This window comes from Cuculus canorus, chromosome 1 (genome assembly GCF_017976375.1).
Source record: "Cuculus canorus isolate bCucCan1 chromosome 1, bCucCan1.pri, whole genome shotgun sequence".
NCBI classification, from domain to species: domain Eukaryota; kingdom Metazoa; phylum Chordata; class Aves; order Cuculiformes; family Cuculidae; genus Cuculus; species Cuculus canorus.
In genome coordinates, this window is record NC_071401.1 from 44127798 (window position 1) to 44152527 (window position 24730).

General features: G+C 35.8%; 1 protein-coding gene across 7 annotated transcripts in view; it reads right to left on the reverse strand.

The window, feature by feature from the left end:
* MYCBP2 (MYC binding protein 2) overlaps nt 1-24730 on the reverse strand; it is a 181815-nt gene that overhangs the window by 70187 nt on the left and 86898 nt on the right. For 4 of the 7 annotated variants that reach the window (XM_054056536.1, XM_054056538.1, XM_054056534.1 and 1 more), the window contains 17 exons: nt 22884-23076; nt 21778-22052; nt 20901-21122; nt 20209-20400; nt 18964-19170; nt 18097-18228; nt 17389-17567; nt 14849-14991; nt 13948-14048; nt 12688-12906; nt 10760-10985; nt 10295-10413; nt 8738-8825; nt 4586-4638; nt 3296-3468; nt 2811-2955; nt 889-1101 (listed from right to left, as the gene is read on the reverse strand). In XM_054056536.1, the coding sequence (XP_053912511.1) occupies nt 889-1101; nt 2811-2955; nt 3296-3468; nt 4586-4638; nt 8738-8825; nt 10295-10413; nt 10760-10985; nt 12688-12906; nt 13948-14048; nt 14849-14991; nt 17389-17567; nt 18097-18228; nt 18964-19170; nt 20209-20400; nt 20901-21122; nt 21778-22052; nt 22884-23076 (2880 nt within the window). The remainder of the gene's footprint in view (nt 1-888; nt 1102-2810; nt 2956-3295; nt 3469-4585; nt 4639-8737; nt 8826-10294; nt 10414-10759; nt 10986-12687; nt 12907-13947; nt 14049-14848; nt 14992-17388; nt 17568-18096; nt 18229-18963; nt 19171-20208; nt 20401-20900; nt 21123-21777; nt 22053-22883; nt 23077-24730) is intronic. The other 3 variants (XM_054056539.1, XM_054056540.1, XM_054056537.1) reach the window with 1 other exon arrangement.

Below are 24730 nucleotides of genomic sequence, written 5' to 3' on the forward strand. Positions count from 1 at the left end.
ATATACACTCCCTGGTTCTAAGTATCTTTTCAGACAAGTGATTTAAAAAGCTTTTAAACCATTTTTTTATACACCATATTTTTCTTATTGCTCCTTCATTGATCCATTATTTATTAGCCAGTTGCACTATTTACACAGAGCTACTGCAGCACTGTCCTCTAGGAAACAACACTGCATGTTCTAAAAGATGCCAGTCTGCCAATTCCTCCCCTTGTCATATTCTCCTCTAACTCCCAATTAATCACGTCCCATTAAGTCTAAATGCTAGTTATACACATCATGTCACATCTCTGAACTAGGTCAATATGTAAATGTATTGTGTTCTAAAATATACTCAAATCAATACTAACTGTTCAGTTTTCACCTCTCTAAAAGCTGTTGCTGGCAAAGCCTCTGAGCTAATCCATTTGACAGCAGCTCATTTCAACAGACGTTGTTTAATATGTATGCGCTGATACACAAATTATTCAGATGGTCTTTTTACTATACTGAGCTCCTTTTTTTTTTTCCTACATTCATCAGATACAGTTTTTAACATAGTTACTGCAACACTCCAGCTCTGTATTGCTTTGACTCCCCTCCTCCATTTCAACAGCTGTTTTCATTTTTCTTGAGTGACTCAGACTGATTTGTTAATCAGAGTAATCGGAATCAAAGACAACATCCCTTTTTATAGGCTTATGCAGTCTAGAACTACTTTAGAGTTCAGGCAGTGGGCCCTTTTGATGCACCTAGTTTTCTGCTGAACTTAAATATAATTAAAGAAATTTGTAATTAATGTATTTTTAGATTGTGATCAAACTGAAATATTCTTTTTTCCCATCTCCTTTGCATACCTCTACCCACTCTGAATACTGAATTTATATTGCAGAAATGACAGCAATTTACCTTCATCATTGTAATAGCGATATAGCGAGCTTCTTTTACTATCATTGGCTCATAGGAAGAATCAAGCTTTGGTGAAGGAAGTCCTCCAAAGGTCATATCACCACTAGGGGAGGCGGCTGTTGCTGGACTACCTGGTATCCTTTGCACCTTTTTAACTTGTTCTTGTTGCAAAGATGTTTTTTTCTGAGAAACAGGAATAGCTTTGACTTCTACCTGCAATAACATGTGGAATACAGAACATTATTTAGGGAGATCTTTATGAAGATCTTTTAGATCTGACAAAATGCTTAGAACACTCACTATAAATCCAGCTGTATCAAAAACCTATGTGTCTACACTTAACACTTTGCAAAGCCAAGCACAGCATCTCTGAAAAATGCAGATGTATAGGAGAGAAGCACCAAACTGACTTGCCACATGATCAGTAAGGACTGGTGCCAGTTCCGCCAGCCCGAGAGCGCTCCTTGGGAAGCAGCATGTAGTTTGATGTGCCTCGCTAAGTTTTCTCAGAACAGAAAATGCTACGTAGTAGGGAAGACAGTCTTCGAAATGACTACACAGGTATCAGTGAGTCATTAAGGCCCGACAGATTTGGACTGGCAAGCGGCCAGACTGGATCTTGGCCAGCTCTGCCACCACACTTTATCAGTACCTTACATTTATAATGTTCACTTTAGTGCATATTTTATATGATTTCCATTAATGCAGGCGACAGTCAGCTGTACTTCATTTTCTGAGGAAGAATAGACTATCTATCTGGAAAATAAGTTTACTCAGTACTCATCCTGAATCTGCAATAAAGTGTATTTAATTGCTACAGATTTCATATGCTGTTTCAATTTGCTGCAAGTTATACTGGCACACTGCACACTGAATGAGTCCAACAGAATAATTAAAGTAACAGAAATCTTAATTCAATGTAATACATTCATGAAGAAAAATAGTAATTAAACAAGAAATCCAGCAACAATTTCATGTGTATATTTCGACTCATTCTCTTCCTGATTGAGAGTAAAATCACTGCTTAAAATTCTTCCTCTGACACACATTTAAGCCAGTAACTGCACACTTAAATTTCAATCAAACTCTGTGACCAATTCTTGTGTTACAGTTGTAGACTCAAGACTTCATTAATGCGTTTACAGCTCACTTTAAGATAACTCTTATTATATCCTAGACAAAGAACAGATCTGATTACTTATCACAGAAATTACATCTTTGTATAAGGTACTTCACCTGCTTTCGTGCCTGAATAAAAGCAAGTCTTGAAACTATTTGAACTACTCCAGACTAAAAGCGGGCTTTAAAACCCAGGTGTAATCTGATTTATTACAACATGAAAAATATTGTGTTCAGCTTGGGTTTTTTACATGGTTGCTACTTTAAATCAAGCAGCCAACTTTTATACATATCCCATAGCCTCCAACCGTTTTCCAATTCTAACTGGGGTTGCAAAAAACACCCAAACAACCTATAGGACCTTCTAAATACTAGTAGCAGAAAAGGAGGAAGTGCTAATCTAGTCTAAAATAAAACTATAAAAGAGGCGAATGATGTGCTTCTGATTTTTTTTTCATCACATTTATTCAGGTTAAAATTAATAATGCTCTTTCCTGGCTTACAAGATAAAAAATGGATTCTTGTCCCATTGCACCTCATCAACATCAAACATCACCTAAAACTCATTACTTCCACAACTACACGTATAGCTTATTACAGAGCAGCTATAAATTGCATGAAACAGTGTTGGCATATTACAGAATTTAATAATTTCATGGATTTAAAGGTAAAAGAGTCTGACTACGCTGAATTTACAAATGCCACTTCCTGCCCTATACAGGAGTATTCTGTGGAGTAGCTACAACAAATAACAAAAGAAGGCACGATGAAGTACAAGAACAGCCAAAGATCACAATAATTACCTTCATATTAGGAACATGAACAACATCCCCATACTGGTCTTTTGTCTGTACCGTAATAACAGTTGGCCAACCACATCGAATGTCATCTTTATTCAAAATCAGAGATGTCTTTTGGGGATCAGCATATGAATCTGGCTGAAGCCACCTACAGCAAAGACAAACATTCAACATTAAAATCTCTTACATGCTCCTGAAAGATAAATCCTCACTCAGTACAAAGATGATTTCCAGCCATGAAAGGTGCAGAAATTGTGAATATTTAAATCCTTTTACTTAATATATTAAATAGAAACAATACAGTCAATTAGTTTTAATTAACTAAAATTTGATGTAGTTATTAAAGTTCTACAGATAGTTGTACAGACAAGTAACAGTGCACAGGTTTTCAAATTTAACACAACTTAATATGTTCTATTTTGTTGCAAAATTTTAACATTACAACTACATAATTCTGGGTTTATTCATGCAGCACACAAACATTTTACCTTGCAAGCCGTCCACCACTTGATCCTGGCACACAGGCAATGAAATCCTCCAGAAATGACTGTTCATTGCTTTGTACCTGCAGTGGGAGACTTCCTTCGAGAGCTTCTAAAATGGTTGGTGAGTGAGATAGTGCCAAGCCTTTCCCGAGAATGCCAGAGTGAGATTTGCACACCTTTTTTTTTTTTTTGGCAGGGGTTGGGATGGGAATGAAAAAATGGCAGATAAAACAGTTTTTCAGTATCTTACATGCAGACATTTTCCCATAACACAACACAACTGGCACAGACATTCTGGGCACTGAAAGCCATTGAAGTAGGAAAAGACTGGATTAAAAAAGTCAGTTCAGCCTATAAAACAATAACTTAAGTCAAATGAGATTAAACGAGTTTGAGTTGAGAATTTCTGGAAGAAAAAATAAGGTAACATGAACTTCCATATTAAAAGTATCCTAAATGGCTGCTTTGTGAGTAGGAGAAGAATGAAGAAATCCATTCTGAAAATGTGACCGATGAGTGTGCTCTAAAGAAAATAAAAATCAGAGATAAAACTTAGAGAAAGGCAGATTTCTCAAGAAAGATAGTTTTAGGTACGACAAAGTGAAAAAAATCCCTTCTTTGCAAGAAGGGAAGGAAGGCAAAGAGATGCATAATATATTTAATAGACAGGACTAAAAGCAAAAATGAATCCATTTCTCCCTGCGCACACTCGTAGCTCATATTCTGAATTGTAACAGTGGGTCCAGGAACAGATTGAAGTGGGGAAATATTTCTTTCAAGGACCATATGACCTCTCCAAGACAGTTTCTGTTTACTGTTCCATCATCAAAGGCCTAGGCAATGGTTTCATACTGCAGCACTAACAGTGTTCATATGACTATATCATCAATCCAGAATAACTGCAATCATGTTGTTTGGGGCTTTCTAAGTGTTACTGCTCAACTGAAAAAGTGATTTTACTTCTGCGGTTACAAAGACACATAGGATTAATTTTAGTGACATCTAAAATTAATTAAATCATGCAACCTAAGCTAGACACCTACGTATTTTGAAATGTATTTGGTCATCTAACTTCACCTATGATAGTTAACACAATTTTTTCTAAGAAGATTATTTTTAAAATATGTAAATACTAAACTTCTGTATGACCTTCTTTAACTGTTTTATAACAACCCAGATTCCTTTGTATTATAAAAACCTTACAAGTGACTTTTTTCTATAGCAATCAAAACGTTTCAATGCAACTACATGTTGAAATATGTTGCAACGTAAAACAAAAAGGCAGCAGTATACCTGTAAAGCGGCCTCTTCAAGAATTTCAAGATCTTCTTCAAATTCATTACCTGCTGTAAAAACAGAACTTATTTTCACAACAAAAAAACCCTTATTTTTCATTAGCAATACTGACATTTACCCACACACAGTGGAATGCAAAATTAAATTCTGTTTAGTGAAGCTTCTTATATTACAAAATTTAAGTTTGCAAGATGATTCGCCACATTTTTCAACCAGCAGCTGAAAGAGTAATATTTTCAAATAACATGCAGTAATGTGTAGTTCAGTGCACAAGCAAATAAATATGCTACACAAAACAAGTATTTGGTACTTGTTGTCTTAACTCCAAGACAGTATGTATGGCAAGTCTTTGGATGAGACTAGATACTTTGAGAAAGAGATTTTTGGAAGTCAAGATGGATTCTGGGAAGCAGTATCTATGACTATGCACCAGCTGCTCCCCCTTTTAAAAACTCACTCCAGTAAAAGTATTTGAAAACTGCAAAATTTCATAAACTGTGGTTCATCTTTAAAGCAGAAAACTCAAATGCATTCTATAATACCATATTTCTTTCTCACAAATGCAACTCGAAAGTCTGATTACAGGGTGACCAGAATTGCCAAACACAGTCTTTTAACAGACAAGCAAAAGAGGTAAGGTAACTATATTTCTACTCTCTCTGAAAAGCATGTCAGGCAATTCTACTAGTAAGAAGCAAGAAAGAGAAATAAGAACCAAGTACCGTGGCATTTTTAAAATTCAATGAAATGAATATTTATAGAGATAACTTCTACCAAATTTGAAACAATTAATTAATGATGTTAAATGCATCGACCGATTCCACACTGTTGTTCAAGTTAGATCTCCATCACAGACATATCTGTCACTTGAGAATAAATATCTTAAATTTAAGTCCTAGAGAACTGGCAAGGAAGAAGCATGACTTTCTGAACGCGGTAACTCAAACAGCATTTGGGTGTACTTTCAAAAGTAAAGTCTTCCTAATATATGAAGAAATCGCTGTCTAGTCCATTTTCCTTTGGAAGAAAAAAAAAAGGCTAAAGCCTTCTTCATGTCCTTTCTAAAGATTTTTTTTTCCTCATGGTTCTAGAGGAACACTTACACATATATTTGGCTACTTGTATACAGAATATACCCACCACCACAGTTATTTAAAAAGCAAGGTCTTTATAATGGCCAAACTCTTCAAAATCAATAAACCAAGATAAATCATGCTAATAAAGCTGAAGATAGAAGGGTCCTACATGGATCATAGCCTCCTAGTAGCATGGTAGCTTCCAAGCTCTTCCTGCTTGTTACGCGAGCTTCATGCGTTTGTATAGAGGCACTTCAGCTGCGCTGCCAGTCGATTCACCTTCCTAGTGGACCCTTTATTACATATAAGGTGTTTTGGAGAATTATCCTCCCTGACACCTACTACCTCACGAGCCTCCCCATCATCTCCACAGGACTTCAGGCACGTCACAGCATCCCCAGCATGCCCCTGGACAGCAGGTGGAGGGCCCATATCAGCACCCCACTCCTCCAACCACTGTATGTCCTCCCACCGCTTGTCACAGGCTAGCTTGATGTTACCTCCCTCCCCCTTCACACCTAGTTTAAAGCCCTATCTACAATCCTGCAAGCTCCTGGGCAAAGACCCTCCCTCCCCTCTGAGAGAGATGGCTCCCATCTGATACGTGTAGTTCTGGTGCCATGTAGGCCATCCCATTGTCAAAACACCCAAAGTTGTTGTTGTGACACCAGCCACGGAGCATGTATTAATAGACTGAACCTGTCTGAGCTTTACAATGTCACCACCAGTAACTGGAAGGAGGGAAGAAAAAAATCACTTGGGTCCCAGATTCCCTCACTAGCCATCCCAAGGCCCTAAAATCTAAGAGTATCTGGGAATGGAGCAGGATTTACTTCACCTACTTTAGGGCAGAGTGAAGCCTAAGTGCAGACTTAGGTTTTACAAGATTTCTTTATAGCAAACGGAGGAGAAACAGGGCCCTTCTTTGGGTCTTTTATTTAATTTTTCTTACACCTTCATCTTAGGACAACGCGAGCCATCCTCTAAAGATATCTACATTAACTCTAAAGGAAAGTTAGAGCTACTAGCTTAGATCTAGATGCTAAACTTCTAAATCCCAACGTTCAGCCACTGTAAGTTAAGTTGCTAATTCTTTTCTTACTTTCTTAAGCCTGTATACATCCACACATGGAATAAAGGAAAATTGTAGAAATTATAAAATAAAGTATAAAATGTCTAGGCCTGCTCGTGTCTATACATTACAAGAGAGTCTTTTATATTATTATATAGGTTTTTCTTAAAGGACACTCCATTCCAAGAATAAGATTATATTGTTCTGCAGATAAGCTGTAGCACTAATACAGTATTTTTTTTAAGACACCATTTCACTTGCAGTAAAAGGTAGAAGGTACTTTAACTAGAATGCAGAAAAAGAAAACTAGTCTCATACTAAATCAATTAACAGTGCTCTAGAAACCCACATTACCTCTTTTCCTACCACAGTGTTTTTTCTGATACACCAAGCAAAACACACAAAGCAACATTACAGACAACTGAAAGCCATCTTAGAGAAACTATACACAGTGATTTACATCTGCAAACACTTCCACTGCTGCCTATATATTCATCAGTTTTGTTTAATCACGTGGTCTGGTGGTCTTGTAGAGAAACAATACTTGTATATGATGCCTTGTAGTCATTAGCTTTGTAACACTATCAGAAACACTAACAGATTTGGCTGAAGTCTTTGAGTTGGTGTTAGGTAAACGGTCAAATGAATTAATTGCAATTACAACAGTAATCAGGAAACTTTACAGGCAACACACCTATCCCTCCTTCCTCTCTTGTAGACTACACACCACCACTTTTACAGGTGGCCGAGACTGCATAGCTAACTTAAACACATTTTATTTCGAATACCTTCTATCCAAAAGCGTACAAAGCTCATCTATGTACCACATACTTTCCCTTCTGGTTTTAGACATACAAGAATTAAAACAAAACAAAAAGCTCTTTAAGAGAGAAGTGTGAAGTACTACAAAACCTAGAAGCATTTACATTTCAGCTTTTCTTTTTTGTAGAAGAACAGCAGGATAAATGGGTGCAAGAGAAGTTAACAAAACTAAGGACTTAACGCAGCTGGTTTTAGGAACTATTTAAACTATAGAGGGAACTATTTAAACTATAGAATTGCCTGTACTTTTGAGAGAGAAATACAGACCTACCAGTGCAACTGAGGTGACTGTTTACAACATAAAGTAAGAAAATTGCACATTCAAATATGCAAGCAAAATACTGGGTTAAAAAAATTCAAATTAGGTTTTGTGCTTATAACTGTATACTGATCAATGCCCTCCTGCTCATTAATACACACTTCCAGTCTAACAAAATTTGAGCTTGTTTGTACTCTTAAAATGATCAAATAGATATCCCATTATAGACCACAAGCCTGTTTTTCCTACATGCTAATGTTAATTAGGAGAAATGCTATTACATAGAATACAGTTGAATCATGAGTTCTAATTCAATCTCCATATTCATTAGCTTTCATAAACTCATATTTTTCCTTACATTTTAAATTGGATTTGGATTACTGTAAACTTCTATTTGGATTACTGTAAACTTCTATATCCTAAAAGTATGGGTTTGTATTTATAATTTAAAAATACCAGCAGAAATATTTTAGGCTACAAGATCTACAGATGCAACTGTCACCATTTTAAACAAGTAATTTTAAACTTTGCAATTCAATGCTGCAGGTATTTTTCATTCAGAAATGTGTGGAGTGCAGGGAGAAAAAATAGTGAAAGAGAAATACAAATAAGATACCTGCACATTTGTGAAGTACCACGAGGACACTGTAGGACAGAGCTCGTACACTGACACACTACCTGTGGATGGGGTGAGTTGGTTCAGATTTAAATGACCAAGTTTCCCTCCTCCCCATACACATACGAAGGGAACAGTGTAAACAGAAAACAATGCCACTATTACCCTGATTAATTCAGTTTTAAGAATCGGTTTTGTCTGATCATCTCTAAAAGCAGCATTAAGACTTATAGGTAGTATTTATTCAGAAAACCTGAAATGACAATGAAACAACAAAGCATCATCGTCTTTGAGTAGGACTTACCAATAGGAAGTGCTAGATCTTTCTTCATCAAAGCTGCTGCACATGATCCTCCTAAATTGGCCAATTCTTTCTCCAGCTGAATAATACCCTTCAAATTGAAACATTTTAAAACAAGAAGTGTTTCAGAAAACAGGACAATGAACGTGTTTTCCCTGACCCTGCTACACAAGACATTAATTTTGTGTTCCAGTTTGATACTTCTTGGTGACATTCTTCCTATCCAACAGCTACCACAGGTTATACCATGCTTCTGGTAGCCAAATAAGAACACCTGAAGATGATTATTGTCTTTTCTCTGTCTCACTGCAGAGAAAGGGAACTTCCTAATACAAAAACCTACCAATACAGACTCAGGTTCCAAAGCAATACCTTATCTAAGCTGTATACACACACACACACACATATATATATATATACATATCACACAAAAACTTTATATTAGAATGTTCAGGCTACAATAAAGTCTGTTTGAAAACAATTACTTGTAACTTTAGATGATACAGTTAGCATATTGGCTAGTATGTTTTAGCACTGAGCATTAAAAACCTGCCAACAGCTTTGTTTGTAAGTACTTGTAAAAAACTAATGAAATATAAGAATCCACATCTTTTTGTCTTCTTAAGCAATGACTATTATTATGAGTCAATCATGAACTAGTTAGCTTATCTACAGGTTTCATAGATCAGATTCACTGTGAGCCAAGGAGACCATCACAGCTATGTATGTTTTATTATCTGATACATTATGCGATTCCAAAGAATTGCATGTTTTGAAAACAAAGACATGATTTAGCTTGAGCCGAATCCAGGAATAAGATGAGTTAAATCTTCTGTGAGGGCTGCAGTTTAAGCAAGATGAAGACCTTGTGAAGTTCACGTGAAGGCCCAGAAACACCCAAGACAAGGGAAGGGCTATTTTTCTGGGATCATTATGAAGTCTATAAAGCATTTGCAGTAATTTCTTAAAGTAAGACAAAATAAAGCACTGGCGCAAGGACATTAAAAAAAATCTTCCCTTTGCAGGAAAGAAGCAGCAGTGGAAACAATTCATGTCCCTAAAGGCACGATAACAGCCACTATGCAAAATCTCAGGTAGCCTGAAGGAGCACAGTATTTTCACAGAATCTGTGAATTTTGGTAGAAGTGAAACTTGGAAAAATAATGCAAGTTTGTCATCCCATAATTACCAGCAACAAATACCATTCACTGCATACCCAAAAACCCCAAACCTCTGGATTTACGATGGAAGACTAGGTCAGAATTTTAGGAAATACCATATCCTGTTGACATACTAGATAAAACCATGCTATGCATTTGCAGAATGTCACAGTTATTTAGAAAATCAAAAAGCCACACGAATAATATTTGGTTAAAATCTTCCAAACACATTTGTAACAAAAAATACTAAAACCTTATAATTAATTTAAGAATATTTCACTAATTTTATTTAGTCAAAAGTAGAAATATAATTATTTTTACGAAAAAAAATAATTATATTGTATATACAATATACACTTGTAGGCAGAGCAATTTTGTAGCCATTTCACTTCTTCCTTACCTCATCAGATCCCGGACTAAATTCATATCCAATTGCATAACATTTGAAACCATAAAAGCAAGCTTTTTCATCTTTCACATAGTCTGACGCAGTCTCCAGAGAAAAAAGAGCTTCATTTCCTTGTAAGAAGTAAAAGGATACATAAAATAATTAAAATAAATATTTTAGTGTTTCTCCTCTTTTTGTATGTTTCTTTTGTGTGACCATGTATGAAACCTAGGCTTTAGATGCAACACGTAAAGTAAAACCATGAATAACATGCAGATCAACACATCAAACAAGAGACTTCATATAGACATAATCGACTGATGTAGAATCAGTGGCTCATAATGAACTCTTGCCAGCTTAGATGAAGATGTTTTTTCAACTTTAGTTTTTTACGATAATTTTGTAGAAAAATCAAACCTCCTTTCATTATTTTAATAACTCACATTACTAGAAATTATCACAGCACCTATTTATTACCTGGCAACACTAATACCATGGTAGGCCATCCTGAAGATCCAGAGAATTTTTTCAGCTCTATCCATGAATTAAGGTTTTCATGAACAGAAGCATGCTTTGGTCCAAATCCCAGACTCTGTGCGATTCTGACAGGAATTAGTAAACGAAGAACATCCTCGGACTGAGCAGTGCCACACTGAGTATCAAACTCTATTGTTATCCATCTGACACATTCAGGAAAAGTGACCTAAAACAAAACAATAGCCCTATTATGTGCAAGTTTTGAGGGTGGTTGTTTGTTTGTTTTTTTCCCCCACTTAATTCTTCTTTTCTATATAGCTGTTTTGATATGCTTTAGATTAACATCAACCACATTTATTCTCTGAAATTCAGATATACCTACAATGCCTTGCACCCTGCTGAATTATAATCCTGTATTATAACTTATGTTCAGATTAAGTATTTGCAGACGTGATATATTTATGATTCCTTTTAAGAACTCTGCACAGGATCTTTAAACACAACTACCATAGATTACTACTAGAAACACTTAACTGTCCAATATGTTTTTAAATACAAACCTCAACAAACACATTCAATATGTTTTATGCAATCCTATAAGAGCACACAGCAGCTGAATTGAATGAATATGAATAATATTGAGCTAATATGGCTTGCAGTATGAAAGCATGTAGTTACAGAAATTCAGAAGTCGTAACAACTAAGCCTAAGGCTTCAGTTAAGCCCATAAAGTTAGAGAACAATAATAAGCATCGCTGTTTCAGGAAGATTATGATAACTACATTTTCTACAGTGGATGTTTTGCTTTCTCACAAGACAAGCAGGTGGAATACTGGATTAGTAATTAACCATCTCCTCCAGCTCTTACTTGATTCCATGTTTGCTGCCTCAGGGGGTTTGCAGTGGTGGGATCAATGTGATCACAGAACTCACTGTTTCAAGAACTGAAACACGCAATTTATCTCTCAGGCATGTAATTTATGCCTCAGTTCTCTATTTGCAGCTAGAAAAAAACACCCTGTCTCTTTTGACATCGAGGAAAACCTAGTTTCATTGCAATAGTCATCATGTAAGGCAGAATGAACCCTACTCAGAGTCACTTAGCACAGTTAAAAGGACTTCAGAGACTCCTGCAGTGCCAAGTCATGGTGCGAGTCAAAGCAGAGTCACACAAGGGCTTAGGTTGGAGGAGACCACAAAGATCATCCTGTTCCAACCCCCCTGCCATGAACAGGGACACCATTCACTGGATCAGGTCGCTCAAAGCCTCTTCCAGTATGGCCTTGAACACATCCAGGGATGGGGCTTACACAATTTTTCTGGGCAACTTGTTCCAGTGCCTTACCACTCTCACAGGAAATAATTTATTCTATACTTCTATAGAGTATTTAATCTATACTTTCCCTCTTTCAAGGTGAGAACTGTTACCCCTCATTAAAAGTAATTAATTAATAATTTAAAATGGCAGACCATCAATAGCCAGCATAGGGGCCCCTATGCTATAATGCATATTAATTTCATCAGAATTAATGTTAGATATTTTTACATAACACTTTTAGCATTAGGTAAGAAAGTCTGAGACATGATTATATAATATATACATAGACTTCCAACCTCTAGAGTCTGTATAGTTTGAGCAACGAAACGGTGTGACAGTAGGAAAATATGAGAATGAGCAAAAGTACGGACTTAGAGTAGATACCTGCACCAGGGGGTTAAAACTACATTAGTTTCCACTATACTTACTGGACAAACAGAGGTTTCTCCAGAGAACAGTACAGTAATAATACAAAAAACTGTCTCCTGTATTAGATAACATGAATTATCATCCATGGCAAGAATTTTTCAGATAGCAAATACTATTGAAACAAACTCCCAGTATCAAAAGCTTTTAAGAAGCTGCATGCATACTCAGAAACAGTGGTTACCTTATAGTGTGTAACACAGGCAGGTTTATAGGGGTGCTCACTTTCCACAACGGCATAGTGATTGGAGGTAGTGCAAGCTGAAAGCCCTTGCTCTGGCTGGTTCCCAGTGGTGCTGTCTGTAGACTGATTTGGGTTAAAAGCTGGAGGGGCGTACTTCTGATTCAAAACCGCCACAGAAGGGAGTAACTGTTGCACTAGGCCAAAGACCTCAACAGCAACCTGTAACAAACCACCACACACGAGCATTACTTATAAACTTACGTTTCTCTACGATGGTTGTTTTGGATGTTCTCTAACAAACGATAAGCATGAATTGCAAGAGAGCAAACACCAAACTGAAGTCATAGTCCAGTTGTATTTTGTTTTATAATAGCATTAAAATAGGTATAGCAAATAGTCAAAGTATTTTAATGCATGTAGTGTTAAGCAACACATTGTTTTCTGTAATCTCTATATTTTCAAAAGAGAGGAACACTTCTGAAACAAACCAAATTTGGTTCTAAATTACAGTTCATTATAGTAACAAGATAACTAAAATCTGAAACTCATTTTGATGAAATGAGTGGCCAGTCCTATCTGCTGCCCCTTTAAAGTCAGAAGGGAGCGCACTGTCAGTGAAAAAGCAATTAAAGGCAACAGTATCTACTAGCTAAGGATTAATGAAGTTTGTAAATGTAACAGATTTCAAGAGTGTTCCAGACCAGGAACCTGGAAGAATGCTCTGCCACTGAAAAGTAAGCATGTTTTTATTTATAGTTGACATCCTAGAACCATAAAATGGTTTGGGTTGGAAGGCACCTTAAAGGTCATCCAGTTCCCACCCCCTGCCACGGGCAGGGACACCTTCCACAGGATTAGGCTGCTCAAAGCATTCATCTTTCCATCTCTATATTTGATAGAAATAATCTTAATCAACAGCAACCACCGCTTTGGATATTTATCATAAAAATAGAATTTACATAATACAAAAAACATTTCACCCCACCAATACTTGTACATCCAAATCCTTCAAACATTTTGTCTTTTCCTACTCTTTTTGTCTTTTACTCTGCTTTCTTGAGCTATTTTTTTCAAAATGTCTTCACTGCAAATGAAAAATATAACATGACGTTTTTTAAATTTCACGCTTGGAAAATTCATAATGAGTCAAATGGTAAAATATAAGTCACTAATTTGCAAAGTCGTAAGAAATAAACATATTAAGATTTTCCTTATGTAAAATTCTTAAATTTCTTCAGTAATTTCTATGGAGAAGCATACCTTGGGAATAGCTGCTGCTACTGGTCCTATGTAGGCTATTATGAGGGGAAGTAGCATTGAAAACAGACTGGAAGAGCTGAGTAGTTCTGGAATGTCTTCAGCTAAAGTAAGATAATTACAACACAGGTAGTATTAATAAATGTACCATCGTTCAAAATACATCTTATTTTTCTGGTTTGCTTCTTATGAGTCAAACTTCTAGTTTCTATGATAGCTTTTACTTCAAATTATTATCTAGGCACTAACAGATTCTAACCTGGCAAAGTTCACCTGAGATAAAAATGCCATTACATGCAGTTATCTTTTTAAAAAATTCCTCATCTTAAGATTACAGCTTTATTGCATGCTTTGCCATTTTGTGGAACTGTATTCATACTTTCTACGGTATGAAAGGCAGCACAAGTAGCTCTTCCTGAGCACTCCAAATCAGTTTCTATAGCACTACGCAATATTCTGAACGTTTTGACTACAATGGCTGTAGATGGTAGCTTAAACCCATCAATTTTTAAGGCTAATAGCAAAATTTCTCAAGAATGGATGTTTAAGCGATGATTCATGCGTAACATTCATCAGTCTTCCTGATTACCACCATTGTGCAAAACACGTAATAAAATTTGCAACTGACCCATTACAGCATATCTTTTGGAAATGAAGAATCGTACCAGCTTTAATATGATACTTGCTAAATTAATGAGCATATTTATATGAAGTATCTGCCTACAACACCTCAAAAGCAGCTCAGTGACTTTGAGTTACAGTTTGTCACCTACAGTAATGGCTGCTTAGAAAAATATTGTTTGGAAAGCAAAAGAGAAATATGATTTTTGTATCACTGATATTCCAACTATTGTCTCCTACTATCAAAGAAAGAAAATGTTAAGTCAGTTTTCAAAAGCCTTACCATCTACAGCAAGAGCCCTGTGCAACAGGTCTTTGGCTGCTCGTACAACAGCACTCACGACAGAAAGAGCCCTGCTACAATTTTTGTCTTCTTCATTAGCTTTGTTCAAAAGCTGTGATTGCAGATCTCCATCGTATTCACTTCTGGATGGTGGATTAAATTAAAGTAAGTTCACAAAACACAAAATCATATTAAAAAAACACGACTGACTAATTTTTGACATAGAGTAAGTAAAACAATTTATGATAATGCAATAAAGGAAACAAAGAACTCACAGAGGATATTTTGGAGACAACACCTCAGTTTTAGCCCTTTAGAATAGTTAATTTTATTTGGCAAATACAAAAAGCAGGTATCTGAAATGTTTCTTTTGACCAGATGCATTTCAAACCAAAGAAATTTATTAGCTGCTATGTGCTTCCAAAGCCTGACCACCCATCTTGATTAAAAGTAAAATACTAAATGAATCATAAACAAGTAAAACTCCTTCCATGAATATTTCTGCAGTACAGCAACAAGGAAAAAGATTCTCTCTCCATAATCTAAAGATCAATTTTTCATTTTTAAATACAACTTCAGGCTTATCCTTAACAAAGATTTTTTTTAAAATCTACTCTGCATGTCAAACTAGGTTCTCCTAAACAGTATTATGCACAAAACTATTTCAATAAGATATACAAAAGGTATAGTTTGAGTTGCTTTTTCAAAGCAGGTGAATGAACTAAATTCAAGCTAAATTCAAACTACTTCAAGCCCTCAGTACAATAGCCCTGGCACAGGCAACCAAAATCATTTATCATGTAACGCAAAATTTCTCATTCTCTTTTGGATTTCTTATGTTTGTCCAGAAAGATTTTATCTCTCAGAACATCACTCCAGAACATTAAGATTCCAGGAATGGCATCTCAGAGTACTCAAAAGCTGTACTTGGAGCAGCTTACTGCACAAGGATACCTGCCCTTCTCTATGACTTAAATTAAATAGTCTTACAAAAAGATTGGGTTTTTTTGGTCAATACATCCTAGAATTGTAGTTTTCCTGTCAGCCTCAAGCTTTTCTAATTTGAATTTATTACTGACTGACAGTGGGTGCAATTCCAATTAGGTACAGTTCCAATAAACCCTTCCAAAACATTTCTGCCTTAATCAGAAGAGCACTAACACAATTCTTTTGGTAGGGCCTTTCCTAGCATCTGCAGAAGCAACAACTCTATTTTGTATTGGAGCACTCTTCAAGCAAAGTAGAGCATGAATCATACAAGCTCCGCTCTATAGTAGTTGACATAACATATAGGATTCTGTTGTCCAAGCAAAGTTGAAAAGACATCGTGATTGCAGGCAGCAGCCTGCAAATTTGCCAAATAAAGCCTAATTTTAAATGTAACAGTTCTAAGTACTGCCATTATGATCCTCCAAAAACATCTCAGAATTTTATCACATTTGAAACAAAAAAAAAAATCCCAAGACTATTTTGATGGGAAGACAGCACTTTGGTGTGTTCTTTTACCCTATGTTATCATTTATTAGAATAATAAATTAGAATTATTAGGTTATTAGAATGCCCCAAAGCTTCTGTTTACTGCAGTTTTATGTCTGTTACTTTTCTGAAGTAAAAGAAATTATTTCTCCTTTACTACCTCTTTTCCTTATATAAAAAGCTGAAATTCTAGGAGTGAAAATATTTTCCTTGTCTTCTTTCCCTCTTTTTACATTGTATACTTCATAATTAGGATATATCATAATACAATTCCTCCAAATGCCAGAGGAATTCCCTAAAAACAGCTATCCAAGATTCCAGGAGACTAAGTCAAAAAAAGTATCATTACATGCAACACTAATTCTATTCTTTCACAAGCAATTGTGTTAGTACTGACAAGTTGGATTTTTGAGTCTTTGAGGAGAGCCAATCTCATGATTTAGAAGACATTAGAACTACCCTGTGTCTTCAAATATGCTGTTAATATAATTCTGCTGGCAACCTCAATTCCTCTTATTTTAGCTACTTTAAAACTTTCATAAGAGCACATGTTCTTGTGATTGTTAATCCAAAATATATCATTTCCTGTAGCATTTCTTCCTAATATCTGATCTAAATCTGCCCTCTTTCAGCTTATAATCATTACTCCTCCTCATGAGGTCAGAGAGAAACATTCTAGTGAGCAGTCTCTCAAAAATCTCTTAGATTATAGTAAAAAAAGAGACTGAAATACTGCACCTTATGAGTTCCCCATATTGCAGCTTTAAGGCAGCAGACAACGGACCAAGTTAACCATCAAATTATACACCAAGTCAAAAAAAAGAGAACCCAAAACAAGACTGAAGAGGCACCAGCACAACTGGTGTCCCAAAAATTACCTGTACTAAATAACTTAAGTCTAAAACTACACTGGAAGATCCAAGTACAGCTGTAAAGGAAGCTTGTTCCTCAAACACAGGCCAGGTATATTTATTTATATTAGCTTCCAAAGACAGATATGGCATAATAGGACTGTGACGGTCCTATTCACTTTTCTTAGAAATGGATCATGACAACACACCTACCTGTAATAAAGAATCTGTGGAATTTGTCCTCGTGTTTGGTTTGTACCGTTACTGCTCAGACTACATGTACTAAACGTAAATGTTACACCATCTGGACACTGAACTGTGGTCATTCCTCCATCTCCATTGGCAGTCCGGCTCCCATAATTCCTCAAACGAACTGCATATTTCACATTTTCCTGAAAAAGGAGAATAAAATAAGCATGTAATTTAGGCTTCGTGGTATTATGAAAGCTATTATTTCACATTAACAGGGAAGAGTCTGAAAAGTCCTTCAGAATATACTACAAATGAAATTAACTGTACAAGATCCAGCATTTAACACAAGTCCAAGCTGTCACATGTTTCCAAGCTATGAACCATAACTTAAGTAGACTATTACTTCAAGTTATTCCAAGAGCGACTGGTATCAGTCTGGTATCCAAGAAAATTAGCTACCAAATTGCACAGACTACTGCACATTCCAGAATATCCCAAATTACTAAGCAATTACAATCTATCTTATGGCACTACAAAAATTAAGACTTAATTTCTTTTTGCCACCAGGACTTGAACTTTTCAGTTACAAGGGTGAAACAGAATTTATAAAGCAAACATATCAAATTGGAAACGTGTATACAACCCCCCCCAAATTTATGTTGAATATTTTGATTTTTGTTACCTAAAGAAATCATATGAAACCTACAGATGTGCACTTCTTTTAATTACCTTCAGTGGCACAACTTTGTCAAGTCTTATTTCAGCTATATCACTGGGAGAATCATCTGTGGTGTAAGTTCCTTTAACCAACTCCAAAGATGTCCATCTATGAGAATGAGTTGAATCTCCAGTATGATCACTCTGAGTTAAAGAAACAAAGCCACTTTAACACATTTCTAATATAAATAAATAACACAGTAGTGCAAATGATATTTTCATGCATAAACTGTTACACACAGTGTTACAAATAGAACAAAGCTGAAAAACCTGTTCAGATTCAACAGTGAATCCTTTCTGCTAAAAAGGAAATGATTGAGCAGAGAGGTTGATTTCCCATAGCAACCAATCGTTGTCCTTTGGGAGAGACTAGAACAGTCACTAAAAGCAAACAACCGGGTAGAAAAGAACAGAAGCATGTATTCATTACGAGAACACACGGTGAAGTTTTATGCTTCTTCTAAGAGACCACTTCAACAGCATGTGAAATTACCTACAACCTGACCACGTTAGTACGCTACTTCAGTTTTTGGTGTAATATGTTTTATTCTGGTCTGCATTACTTCTCATTTTCCTTAGTTGTTTGTGGACAGATAACTGGTGCTAATGTACATTTAGCTCCAGGAGGTGAAAAGCCCACTATCCTTCAAATATTATTTGTAATAAATTAAGATTTCAAAATCATAAGTGAGAACAGGACCCTACTGGATATGGGAAACAGCCTGTGATACTACAGAACACACCACCACAAGCAAGCAAAACAAAATCCTACTGTCATCCTGGTAGCCTAGAATATTAAAGTACTGCATCGTAAAAATACTGTAAAAACCTCTGAGGTTACTTTTGTTCAAATTGTTTTTTATCAAATGTGGTACTTACATCATCAACCAGTACTTCCAACTCATACTCATGAATTCCTCCTCCACCATAAACAGAAAATCCTACTACAACTACACCAGGTTTATCGACAGAGAAACAGATTGCATCAGGAGATCCATTCCCAGTATTCCAGCTTCTTCCCTGACTTGTTTTAGTGAATCGGTTTGGAGTGGATTTGACAGAATGAAGAGAGTTCAGTCCATCAACCTGTAGAAAGTTAAATACAAGCAACAGAAAAGCTTAATGGCTACACAGTAGATAACTTTCATAAAGCAAAGTTAAGTAAATTACCAGATTTTCAACTCGTATATTTTAACAATCAACTGATAAAACAAAAGATGTCACCATTGGAGCTTCCGTTCAATACCGGCTAAAAAGAAATCATAATTTCTGGTAATTAGGAACTAATCAGGAATAATCAGGAATCTGTTTCCTAACTTTTTGAAGTATTTAAACATCATGAAAGCTAAATCAACTGTGCTTCAAGAAGAGTTACCTACTTCTACCTTAGGTGAGGTCTAGATAAGAGAAATGATAGAGATTGTATCTAACAGTAAAAACATCTTTAATCAGGATGTTATAAAAAATTAGCTTCCCTCAGTGGAAAAAAATCATCTGCTGATAGTATGCAGACTGTTACATGCCTTTAATAAAATCAAATCAGTGTGTATAATTTAATGACATTCCACTGTCATAAAAGGGAACTTCTGCGATTACGTATCTCTGGATTTTACAAAGCTGAACATAGTACCACTCTAAATTTTTGAATACAAATCAAATAAATGGGGAAAACCGCTAATGAAGCATAGTAAAAATAAATCACAATATAATACATATATTATAGAACACTGAATACATAAAGAAAGAGATGTGCAAGTAATATCTTGGAGGTATACAAAGCCAGGTTGGATGAGGCTTTGAGGAACCTGATCCTGCAGAGGGTGTCCCTGACCGTGGCAGAGCAGTTGGAACTGGATGATATTTAAGGTCCCTTCCACCTCAAACCATTCTATGATTCCATGATAAAGAACAAAGACATAATGCGTAAATAAAACACTACAAATTCTAACTAATAAGCAAAAGCAGACATAGATAGAACATGAGACACCCATGATACCATCAGAGGCAGAATTCCAGCACCTATGGAACATCTGCACACATACACAATTGCTGTCACAGCCTGTGTCACATTCATAATATACCTGTCCTGAAAGACCTGTAGTAACTATTTCATGGAAGCTTTACCTCAGATCCTAATGCCGATGCTGTAAGCTCACTCACGATACTAGCAAGCAACCCACAGGTATTAGAAACCAGATGTGAAGAGAAGAGTTCATTTTCTCTTCTAAGGCTGTTTCGTACTGGTAAAACAACAATGACCAACATCTTTTCCAGCACTTCCCGAAAGCTTGTCATCCCTGAAATGTTTTCTTCGCTCTGCATTATGAAGAAAAAAATGATAAATGGCATCGTACTAACTTAAAAAACCCACTGATTTTGCTGTATTATAAGCAATAATGTAAGCAATAATATAAGCAATAACAAATAAATAACATCCTGTAATATAAGCAATAATAGTTAATTGAAAATCTGCTATTTCTTAAAACCAGGATATGGCTAGAGGGTATAAAAAAAAAATATTAAAAGTGCTCAAAGCTATCACATTACGTATTCCTTTGTGAAAAAAAAAATCAGATTAATATTCTTAATTTCCAGAATGAGCTGGCGTCAAGTTTATTGCAACCCATATCCAGTGGCAGGGGGTTGGAACCAGATGATCCTTACGGCCCCTTCCAACTCAAGCCATTCTGTGATTCTATTCTACAACAGAAAACAATCAGACAAATTGAGCTACATTCTTATAAAGCTAAAACTTCAACTTACATAACTGTTTTTTTGTTGCGAAATAAAACAAGCTGTTTAGAATATATCCTAACCTGACTAAGTTTTTCCATGTGTGCAACCAAAAGAGGAAAACGATGAGCCAGAGCAGAGTCATTCTCAGTGCTGACTTGTTTGACCATTGATCGCAGCAAGGCCTCTCCATCATACGCAATTGGAAAGATAGAGGTCAGCTTTACTGAAGTATGGCAGAGAGCAGACATAACAGCAGCAAGAAGCCGGCTACTGGAGGTTTTGAAGTTTGCTTCCTGGATGTCCTAAAAACATAATAAAAAAAATTAATAGAATGGCACCACTGAATGCAAAATAAATGGCAAAATTACTTTTGAAAGGAACTTCTGTTTTATAGGAATTATAAAAATTATTTAGATAAAGAATTTCATAAATTGTTAGCTTTCCTGTGAATTTTACGTTATCTTCTCTCACGAGCTTCCTTTTAGATCTTTAAAACGGAACAATTAAAATTTGCTGGCTGACATGTTTTGAAATAATAAACCCATTTAAAATTACTTTTGAAATCATGGCAACCTTTGAAGACAAAGCACTTACTATAATTCATCAAACAATTGAATTAGGTTAATATATTAAAGAATTGATTCTTTCTTGAATATTTATATACTAAATTAATTTTCATACCCCAAAGCAAATTGCTTACGTCTCATTCCAATCAATACAGGCAAGAAACTACACTGTTTAGATGTGGGATGCTCATTCACAATAAGCAAGTTAAAAGAAAGTTGTTGATTATAGAATAATAGTGACAGCTCTTCATGTATGTTGCTGGACTAGAGCGCTGTTGTCTTACAATAAATAACAATGAGAAATTACTCAAGTGTTAGTCATGACTATAAAAAATGCCATGTGCACACTCCTAAGCAATGTGCAGCATGAGTAATCACGTAAGGCAAGTACCTGGTCCAAACAATTCAGCAAATCACAAAGACATGCCCACTGGAGAGCTGGTGTTGGGTAAAACGAATGAAAGCAAGCTGTGAATGTATTATGGCATTCCTGAAGAACGGCTTCTAAAAGACTGAGAGGCTGACTGAGATATCCTTGTGGATCGTTGTCCAACTTCACCATGCAATGATCAACCCCTTCAGATAAAATTTTTCTCAGCAAGGTCCTTGTTTTACCAATGCAATCTGCCAGTTTGCTGGTTTCTTCCACAACCGCCTTAGCTGTAGCTGTAAGTTTACACAAAAAGGAACATTAAATGTACAATAAATTAAACAATTAAAATGCACATTTTACATGCAAATAAAAACCTTGAATTTTGCGATGTTGATAAATCTACATTCAGAGAATTTAATTTCAGAAGGAAAACAGTGAAGGGTATTTAGATTAGATACAAGGAAGAAATCCTTTACTGTGAGGGTGGTGACGCACTGGCACAGGTTGCCAGTGGGTGCTCCCATTCCTGGATATGTTCAAGGCCAGGTTGGATGAGGCTTTGAGGACCTGATCCACCTTTGAATGGAAGGTGTCCTTGCCCATAGCAGGAAAAATTAGAACTGGATTATCTTTAAGATCCCATCCAACCCAAACGATTCATGATTCTAGACTACATGATAGAAAGCTGATCATAAATTTCCAGTTTTCCTGTCTTTCATAATATACACTGCATTTTAATATGAGTCGTTAAACTACACACATGAAAAGAGAGACAGTCTTTCAAATTTAAATCGTGCTTATCATCAAAGCAGCTGCTATATACAGAAATGGGGAAAAAAGAAGATAAAGAGTCCAAAAGAAATGAACTGTCAGGCCAAACAAGAAATTAACTTTTAAATACACACAAGTTACAGCATAAATATGTAGTGTTGGGCACTTGGTTATGCAGATAATTGCAAATACCCCATTTCTGACAGCAAATCTCTCAGCTGCTCCACTAAACCCATCTGTATAAGCATTTTATTCTTATAGCACACCCTATGTGAACACGAAGGTCGAATTATGAATAGCTTTTAAATTATTATTTGCTGATAAACATGAAATAAGTGAATTATGAGGAATACCTGATATTGGATATATTTCACAGGTGTAGACCCTCAGCAATCTCAGGCAGCAAGTGCCCACAAAACGCAACCTTTCTAAATCTAAAAGAGTAGCAGTGTATTGGAATCCTTTAAGTCCCCGAAGTTCTTCAACTCCTAGCACCAGTGTCGTCCAGCTCCAATGAAGAATGCTCAATAAGGATTCAAAGCATTCCTGTTTCAGGGTATGAAGAACACAGAAGATTATGTGTTAAAAATGAAAAGTGAGCTTCCTGCATCAGAATAAGATGAAAAGCAAATAGTTTCTACATCCACATTTATTATGAAACCATATTTATACACACCTCTACCATACAACACACAAATCCTATTTGCTTGAGAATAAAAAAGTGCACTGAGAATGTAGGAAATATCTCACTGCAATACCATGATAAAAGCAATTTATAACATATAATAGTACATGTGCGGAAGTCTGTTATTTAAGAACTAACAACCGTTTGTATTTACCTGTAATACAGATTTTACTTGCTCTATCTGCCTATGAATAGTATAACATCTTCTTTTATCAGAACACATTAATGTTGTAACAGTAAAGACTTATCAGGGCCATCTCTGCTTTGTTTTCAAACAGTGAAGACCTGCAGGTTCATGAGAACTACATCACAGTAGTTGAACATTCAACAGAAGCACATGATAGTCCACAAGAAATATGAGGATTTAGAAAGGGTGGTTTGTCCAAAAATTTGTTTTGACTATTATTAAATGTGGTTGGTAGTTTCATAAAGCTGTACCTCAGAAGGCGAAGTACAAGTATTTGGTATTTTCTTCAAGTTGTAATAATCAAGCTGATTGTTCAAATTTAGTTATCAAGAGCCTCATGTTTCAGAAAGCCAAAACTCTCCTCTTAACTTTGTTTAGATTCATGATACTCTAACAGCAGCAAGATAATGAAGAGGGAGGATGCAACGTGATGTATTAGAAGCCACAGGAGTTGATAGCTTAATGCAAATATTTTTAGGCATACATATATTGAGTAGCTGTTAGTACGTCAATAATAGGACTACTAAAAATGCAAATTGTGTAGATAATACATTTCTAGAAGAAACCTGAGCAGGAGAAGATAACCCTAGTCATTAGAGAATACTGAAGAAATACAGAATACATAAATGAGAGAAAGCAAGCTGGTTAAGAAAAATGGACTGTGAGTGTCCATATGGAGGGAATAACTTCAATGTAACTATCAGCTGAGAATACTGACAGAACAGGTAACGCAGTACAAAATATAAACCAGGACGGAATTGAAAGTAAAATAATCATTGCTTGTAACAGATAAGGAAGGGACCATACTTCAAAAGCACGAAGATGGAATTTGCCTTATCCTGCATAATATTGCACTTCAAGATAATGCAGTATTTCTCAAAACTTGACTACTTTCCTTATATGTGATGATCTGCAGACTGTTTTGCTATTAATAGCTGCAGTTCACAGTGCTTATTAATAGTCCCTTCTTCCACTTATCAGAGTTGAGTTAAATATTATCTGACCCTTTACGTATCCTAGAATGCATGCAGGAGGAAGACTAACCTACCAATGAGTAATTAATGACAGTAATTTAAAAGCCACAGAAGTGAGCACACAGTAAAGCTCCCTCAAAATTCTAAAAAAGCCTGCTCATGTTAATTTCTTGGCAGGGAGTAAGGCTTGTACATTGAATACAACCAGCAAGTATGAATTCAACCCCACATTCCCTAAAAAGCCCTCAAAACTGAAGTAGCTCACATACAAAAACTAAACTAAGCCTTGTAAACAAATACATTTCTAGGCTCTCATCCACAGGTTAACACCAACCTTAGCTTACATTTAAGTTT